At 55.5% G+C, this 8,324-nt stretch overlaps 1 protein-coding gene across 1 annotated transcript in view; it reads left to right on the top strand.

The window, feature by feature from the left end:
- The window catches only part of Cygb (cytoglobin), a 6,356-nt gene extending 994 nt beyond the window's left edge, over nt 1-5,362 (top strand). The window contains exons 2-3 of the mRNA XM_035447983.1: nt 4,380-4,611; nt 4,936-5,362. Of these exons, the coding sequence (XP_035303874.1) occupies nt 4,380-4,611; nt 4,936-5,103 (400 nt within the window). The 3' untranslated portion in view covers nt 5,104-5,362. The remainder of the gene's footprint in view (nt 1-4,379; nt 4,612-4,935) is intronic.
- The last annotated feature ends 2,962 nt before the right edge of the window (nt 5,363-8,324 follow it).

The raw sequence follows: 8,324 nt of genomic DNA, 5'->3' as shown, positions 1-8,324 counted from the left end.
CCCCAGGCCCCCAGTTCTTGGCAGGGGGAGATTGTCAATTGGAGGGCAGAGCAGGGCAGCCGTTTGTGAAGATAGGGTGACTCCTGGGGTGGTCCGACAGCTGTGGTGCCGAGCTGCTTCCCAGTACTGGCCTCTTCTCTGACTCTTTTTCTCCCCTTCTGCCTCTGCCTCCTGCAAGCCTGGGACCCAACCAGCTCCCTGCCGGCATGCCAGGATTCCAACTCAGAAGTAGATTTTGGGAGGAAAAGAGCAGCGAAGTATTCTAGAGGAGTTGGGGGAGGGTTCCCGAGGAAGAGGAAGGGGCGGCTATTTCAGAGTTCTCACGCCCCCGGAACACTGCCCTGGGTGGCGGGAACCAAGGATGGCCACTGGGATCCTGAAGCTGCAGACAGATTGGCAGCGTGGGCACCCACACACAAGCACACAGTGGGGAGTGGCGCCTCAGATGCGCCAGTCTGCAACCCCAGAGGGCTTCTCTCAGCCTGTGCGACACCCCTAGGCCCACAGTGCACATGAGGGCACATGAGGGAACAAGGCAAGGCCCATAGGACCTGGAGATGCTCTGTGCAGGCCTTGTTATCTGTCAGTGAGTTTCTCCCCGGCGAGTGGGAGAAGAGGGACAGAAGGACAGTCTGAGAGCAGGACTCATTCTGTATCCTGGGAGCCCTTTCTTCTTCGGTATACCCCCTGACACCCCGGGGCCAGGCCTGGCTGGGGAGGTGTTTACTGACAGACTCAGCTCAAAGGCCCACAGTGAACCCGAGAAGACCTGAGATGACAATCAGATCTGTCTTGCCCAGCTTCTTAACTTCACCTAACTCCACGGCCTAACAGACAACCCTGGGCCAGCCCTGTATCAGCCACTCCCTGTGGCGCCACACGCCACTGACTCTTGTGCAGCAGTCTGCCCTAGGACTGGCCAGGGGAGAGGGGCAAGGCCAAGACCCTTAGCTTCTCATAGCTTCACAGGGCCCATCTGTAGACCCTGGTCACAAACTCATGTTTTGACAACCCCAACATGTTCATCCATTGGACCGGACACTCTGATCACTCCTCCCCACGTACTGTCCCCACTGCCCACCCTGCCTGCAGGGTAGGGGACAAGGAGGAGGCTGGCCACCAGCAGGAGTTCCTGACAGATATGGTGTAAAGGAGGAGGAGCTAGCTGCCTTAGGGTCTGAGTAGACCCCGCACTTCCAGTCCCTGTCAGAGAGGAGCCTGAGAAGGGAACACCACCCTCCCTCCTGGTTGTAACGCTGACGTCTTCCCCCCCTCACCGGCAGACAAGCCTATTTCAGGCTCTTGGAAGCCCAGATGCCTCTGGGAGCTGAGAAACTCCCCAAGACTGGCTGCTGAGGCTTCTCTCTGGCAGCTCAAGCCAGCCAGGGAGAGGTGGGAGGAAACACAGGCTGGAGGGGAAGCCAGGGTGACAGCAGAACTCAAGGCCCCTGCTCCCTGGGAAGGCCCTCCCTCAGGGCCACACAAGGCGCTGCTGAGGCAAGAGACTCACCTGTGCTCAGGACCGGTCCCTGGCCAGCGGACCCTGACCAGCAGCATTGAAGTCTGGTCCATTCTGTTGCTGCCTTTTGGGCAGCCTTGGGAACCAGCCAGTTCCCCATCTATAAGATGGGGAGTAAAGCCATGTTTGGATAGAAAATGCTCAATGCATGTTCCCTGGGCCTCCCTCCTGGGGGAGAGTAAGCAATAGTTTCTAGGCTGTGGCAACTAAATACCATAAGAGATGCCTTGCAAATGACAACATACCATACCCCCATCATTAATTTTTTTTCAAATGTGAAAACCAAAAAGCCTGAGATGAGTGCATATTATTTTGTGTAGGGGTGGGTGCAGGTTAATGTGTCAGGGCAAGAGGGTGGAAACCAGAGGACACTTCCAGAGTCAGTTCTCCCTTTCCATCTTGTTGAGGGAGGGAGTGTCTCTCTTGTTTCTGCCACTATGCTGTGTCCTAGGGACCCTCTCTCACTGCATAGGAGTGCTGGAGTTACCCGTGTGCCGTGGCACCCTGCCTTTTGGGTTTGTTGTTGTTGTTGTTTGTTTGTTTGTTTTTTCATATTCTGGGAAGCAAACTCAGTTGCCAAGGTTGTGCAATGAGATATTTGACCAACTGGCTTGTCTCCCTGGCCACCGAGGTGTCTTTCCTCCTGTGTCCCTCATTAAAAATCTTCCAGAGGAGTCCTGTGTGTTTTCAGGCTGGCTGCCACATAGTTCCACACCCACACCTCTGAAGAAGCCAACCGTAAAGCTTTTCCCAAACAGACAGGAGGAGGGGGTTATAAAGTGTTTGTCCAAGGTCACACTCAGCATCCAAGCAGGTCCCTCTCCTTCTCCACACGCATGGTGCCCTAGCCACCCAGTCAGAACTTTCCTGCCAAAAGCAGCTGTGGCCCCGGAAGGCTGGGCCAGCCAGATGTTCTGTGTCTGTCTCCCTCACATCAGACTCTCGGGCCTGAGCCACAAGCTGTGAGCTTCCTCTGATGCTTCAGAGGGACAGCCAGAGGGTGATGACACCCAGGGACACCCAGGTTGGAATACTCTACACACTTTCCAAAGAACCATTGCATGAATTGTTTCTCATCCAGTCCCAGTGAGGGGGCCCGTGGGCTGGGGTAATGGGTCAGAGCATTTGTGAGCCCCCCCCCCCCGCCTCCGCTTATGATGTGGGGTTTGGTCCAACAGACTGAAAGGGTAGCAGACAAAACTACTAGGTGGCACCAATGGCCATGCTGGGAAGACCACACTGGGTGGCCAGAGAGGGGTGGGTCTGGCATGGGGTATGTGTCAGGCCTCCCACTGCACCGGAAGGAAGGCTGGCCAATGGTTGGCGCAGCTGTTGGACTCTGTGCAGAGGCAGTAGAGCCATGGCCCTGGAGGAGTGGGTGGGGACAGTTCATAAGAAGTCTGGGGGCATCTGACTTGGGTGTCAAACTAGGAGGGCAATGCATGTTTTTCGTATGAGGACAATGTAACGAAAGAAGGCTGGGGGGATTAAACAAATTTAGATGAACCAGAGCAGGAAATGGCCAATGCTAGGAAAGTCCAAATTCTGCTTCAAGGGGATTTTTCTGGCGGTGAGGTGGCCCATATCTCCAATCCCATCATTTGAAAGGCAGAGACAGGGAATGTCCATGAGTTTAAGACCTCATAAATAATTACAAACCATACCATAAAGGCAGCATCAGTTAAGTCAGATCGACCAGTCAGTATTTGTTGCCGGGCATCAAGGAGGAAGAGGCTGAGCCGGGAAAGAAGGGTGTCTCTCATCAACTCCTCACTGGCTGAGTGAGCACAAACAGGTCACTTGGTTCACTGGGAGGGCTCTCACTAAGGATACTGCCTTGACTGAGCCCATAGGCTGCTGTGGACACCTTGCTGACAACAAGCCCTTTCTCTTTGTACTCACAGCCCCCACAGTGTGGGAATGCAGATGCCCATTTTATAGATAAGGCATCTGAGGTTTAGAGGAGATAAGAAAAAAAAAAAAAAAAAAAAAAAAAGGTGTTCGCCGAGGAAGCAGCAGGCCCTGAATTCAATTTCCAGCACTGAGAGAAAACTTAAATAGGATGTTGGATATGGGGAGCGGGGTGGGGAGGCATGGTAGTGCATGCCTATAACCCCAGCACTCAGGAGCAGGAGCAGTAGGAATGTGCGAGTTTCAAAGCCAGCCTGACCTACACAGATCCAGGCCAACCATAGGGTGCTTGGCAAGACCTTGTCTCAAAAAAACAAAAAGACGAGGAAGAAGGGTTAGGCTCCTAACCCTAACCCTAACCAAATGCAGTGGCTCACATTTGGGAGGCTGAGGCAGGGTGGCTTGAGCCTAGGAGTTCAGTGTCATCCTGGGCAACAAAATGAATCTTCAATTAAAAACCAAAACAATTGCTGGCCAGTGGTGGTGCACGCCTTTAATCCTAGCACTCGGGAGGCAGAGGCAGGTAGATCTCTTTCAGTTTGAGGCCAGCCTGGTCTACAGAGTAAGTTTCAGGACAGCCAGGGTTACACAGAGAAACCCTGTATGGAAAAATCAAAAACCAACCTAAAACAATTGTCCCACGATTCCAGAATCTCTCTCTCAGTGACCAGAGCAGGCCTCAGTAGGATGTAGCTTCAGGCAACACTCAAGAAGCAAGGCAGACGGTGGCCTGGCACAAGAGGCTGCCAGCCTAAACAGGTCCAGCAGGTGGTCCCTGCAGGGCCTGGCCAGAGGGAGAGCCAGTGACTGAAGGACAGCTCTATATGAGAGAAAAAACATTCCTGGTATGGGAGCATGAGTGCTTCTCCAACCCCACCTCCATCTTGGTCACTCCAAAGGGACTCAGAGGAAGCCCCCTGCTTCAGCGCCCACCCTTTCCTCCTGCCAGGTTCTTTGTGAACTTCCCATCAGCCAAGCAGTACTTCAGCCAGTTCAAGCACATGGAGGACCCCTTGGAGATGGAGAGGAGTCCCCAGCTGCGGAAGCATGCCTGCCGGGTCATGGGGGCCCTCAACACTGTCGTGGAGAACCTGCATGACCCAGACAAGGTGTCCTCTGTGCTCGCCCTGGTCGGCAAAGCTCATGCCCTCAAGCACAAGGTGGAACCTGTCTACTTCAAGGTATGGCCTTCCATTGGCTCTTGTCCAGAGCCCCCCTGGCCACTGGGCCATAGCTCCCTACAGCCTGTGGCTCCGGGAGGGCTCCCTAAATAGCAGAGATGGCTACCGTGCTGCCAGCCTGTTCCCTTGCAGAGGCTGTGGCAGGAAGGGGCCGCAGGGCAGCAGGAGAGAAAGGTGGCTGAAGTGCGGGCCCTGGGAGCATGGTCTTGAGAGCATGGTCTCCAGTAACCATCACACAGGCCAATCCGGGCAATCAGGGGTCCTGGGGGCTTCGGGAGGCAGGGTGCCCTGGCGTTTACCCCTCCTTCCCTCCTTTGCCCCCAGATTCTCTCTGGGGTCATTCTGGAGGTGATCGCCGAGGAGTTTGCCAATGACTTCCCTCCTGAGACGCAGAAAGCCTGGGCCAAGCTGCGTGGTCTCATCTACAGCCACGTGACCGCTGCCTACAAGGAAGTGGGCTGGGTACAGCAGGTCCCCAACACTGCCACGTGAGGAGGGGGTGAGGGTGGGCTGGGCAGTCTCCCTGCTGTGTCCTCTCTTGCCCCCTAGGCTTCCCATCTCTCCTGGGACCAGGGACTGACTGCTGGGGCAGGAACCCTCCAGGCATGCAGACACAGGAGTCTGATACACTTCAAAGCAGGCACAACACAAAGGACCCGCGTGACAGCACCCTTCTGACTTAAGGCCCGCTTGTCCAGCCCCTGCTCTTGTCTGCACAGAGCTGAGAAGTAGATTTGTCTGGGCAGTGCTTCTCCGTGTCTGGAGCAGAGATGGCTCAGGTCACCCAAGGCTGTGACTGTCTCCTGGTGGGGCGTTGGCTCCTCAGACTCAGAGCAGCGTGGCCCAGCCCCACCCCTTCCTCCCCAGTACCAATCCTGTTCCTCATCTCACATCTCACGCTGACCAGTGAGAGCTTCCATACACTCTCAGGATGGTCACGAGGACACATGCACATGCCCAGGCCCACAGGGACCTACATGGGTGTCACTCACATGGACAAAACTAGGGGATGTTTACTTCCAGTCTGACCAGAGGACAGCACCCACTTCTAGGCTCCAACAGGGTGGCTGGACTCAGAGACTCCTGCTGGCTGGGAGCACAGCGAGGGCTGGCCTGGCCTTCCGTTGTTGCAATGTGGCGGCTGGGAACACTCAGACCCCCCTGGACCCCGGGGAGGCAGCTGACTGAAAGGGCTGAGGCAGGGATGAAGGAGGAAAGAAAAGAGAGAGCGGAGGCGGGAACAGGAACCAAGGGTCAGCCAGCGGCTTGGGACACGTGTTGTAGAGAAACATTCCCAGCAGTTTCCCATGGAAAAGGCACCATCTCCTCAGGCTCTTCCAAGGCCCCCCTGCCACCTCCTGTTTGCCGGCTTCCCCACCCAGCTCTGTAGAGGAGGTCCCTAAGGGCAGGGAGAGGCCAGGCCTATTGCCCTTCCTGCCACTGACCAACCAGTCAAGTTGTTCCTCCCCCACCATCAGCAGCTCCCCCAGGAGAGCAGAACAGAGTTCTCAGGAATTGCTAGTTGCGGCCAGGTCAACTCCAGATGTGCACAGCTGGGCCTGGCCTGGCCCAAACCCTGGAGTAAATGAGAGGCAAGAAGGGTTTTACCTGCCAGAGGAGGGCATTGGCCAGGCTGAAAAACTGGGGTTCCCTCCAGCTGCCACTGAGAGGGAACAGGGAGGAGACCGTGGGAGGGGAGACAGCAGAGGGGCTCACCCTCCCCTGTCCCTACTCCCCAGGCAGGCTCTGCCGCCCAAGATGAGTTTGTTTACAGCCATGACACAAGACTTCCTGCTTTTGGAGAAAAGAGCTTTTTACAGGGCCTACAGGGACTGCGGGGAGAACTGGCCAGCGAGCCCCAGTGAATCAGAAACACATGGCTAGAGCCCTCCCACTCTTGCCCCAGCTGGACCCCAGGGATTTAGTGCTAGCCAAACCCCAAACATCATCCTGCCCCCCCCCCTTTGGTCCTAGTGGGCTGGATGGGGGTGGATGATGCAGGGGCCAGACAAGCCAGGACCACCTACCTCACCTGGGCCTGAGCACCCATACGGGGCTTCCTCAGCAGCCGTGTGGCATTGCCACTTCATCTCTTGACAGTCTCTATCCCCATCTCTAGTCTCCTGGGGTCTTGGGGTCCTGCAGGACACAACCTATTGCCAGGACCTGTCTCGCCTCACAGGGTAGGGTGGAGTTCTGGGGCTGACTTCTAGAAGGGCCCTGTCCAACTTCTCTTATCAGAGAAACACACTGAGCCAGACACCACTGTTTATTGAACTGTCTCTGCTTCAGGGTGTGTGACGCTGTGTGGGTGGAGGGGCGCTGGGGCAGGGGGTGTGACGGCCAGTGAGCTAAAAGGGGTTTTGTGGATGGAGGCACTGCATGGAAGCCAGGGAGCCCTCTGCTAGGACAAGCAGCACATCCGATTTCCAAACGAACAGAAACAAGTTCACGTCCCTCAGTCCGTCCATTCATCAATCCTCCATCTGTGTGGTGTTTGTAAAAAGAAATCGCTTCAGTTCTCAGCAGACCAGATGCTGGCCACAGCCCCTGCTCCTACAAAGGGCAGGCCCAGCCAGGCATCTCCCCTCCTAGCAGACTAGCTGGAGGCTGGAGGAAATGGGGGATCATGCAACTGTGTTGGGTCTCTCCATCTCATGATTCCCAGCCCCTCCCCCAGTCCCCCAGATGTCCCATCCGGCCTTCCCCCGCTGACCCCTGTAACCTGTTACCTTCGTCTCCTGTCTCATCCACAGCCCACCGACCACACTGCCCTCTTCGGGGCCATAGGACCCCTCCCTGCTCCCCCGTCCCTGGCAGCACTTTGGGCAGAAGGCTGAATTCTGAAGACACTCCTTGACCTTCCATTTCTGGGTGCCAAGGAAGCTGCAGGAATCCCGACTCAACTTCCGGAAAGGAGGCCTTCCTGGTCCCCCAGGCTGCTGGGAGGTGGGGCTGGCTACCTTGATGCTGAACCTAGCAGGGGGAACCCTTCTGCCTCACAGCAGGGGGTGCCCTTGTCTTAGCTTTTCTACTTACTGTTAGAGAGGGACCTAGCCAGTGGCCGGTGGGAAGCGAGGACAAGCCTGTGAGCCACTTGGGGAAGGAACTAGCCCTGCTTCACTCTGCCCACCAGCATGCAGGTTCACGCCGCCATCTCTAGAGTATCACGCACACATGTCTACCATATATACAGATATATTCTATATACTATCTCTATATAAATATATATACGTACATATCTATCGCGTGTACCTGCAGGCCTGGAAGCCTCAGTCTCGCCCAGCTGTGGGAGGTCAGGAGGAGTCCTGGTCATGCTTGCTCCTGGGCAGCTCTCTGGATGCCGGGAGAAACCCTACAACTGCACAAGAGGATGGGGCCAGGTGGTAGAGTTGGGGTGACTCAGCTTGTCCCCATAGCTCAGTGGTGTGCATTCCTGCCCCTCTACAAAAAAAAAAAAAAAAAAGAAAAAAAGAAAGAAAGAAAAACAGAAAAAAAAATCTGGTTTTCCAGGTGTAGTATCACACACCTGTAATCCCAGAGTTTGGGAGGCCAAGGACAGAGAATCATTGCAAATTTGAGGTCACGTAGTCTGTACTTGTTCTCCATGATGGTGAGTTTCAGGCTAGCCTGAGCTACACAAGGAGACCCTGTCTCAAACAAAACAAAATAATATCTGACTCCTCTCCCCTTCCCAAGGGTCTGGCTGACTG

This window comes from Cricetulus griseus, chromosome 7, assembly GCF_003668045.3.
Source record: "Cricetulus griseus strain 17A/GY chromosome 7, alternate assembly CriGri-PICRH-1.0, whole genome shotgun sequence".
NCBI classification, from domain to species: Eukaryota; Metazoa; Chordata; class Mammalia; order Rodentia; family Cricetidae; genus Cricetulus; species Cricetulus griseus.
Note: the sequence above shows the minus strand (reverse complement) of the source record. Positions and strands in the feature narration are given on the sequence as shown.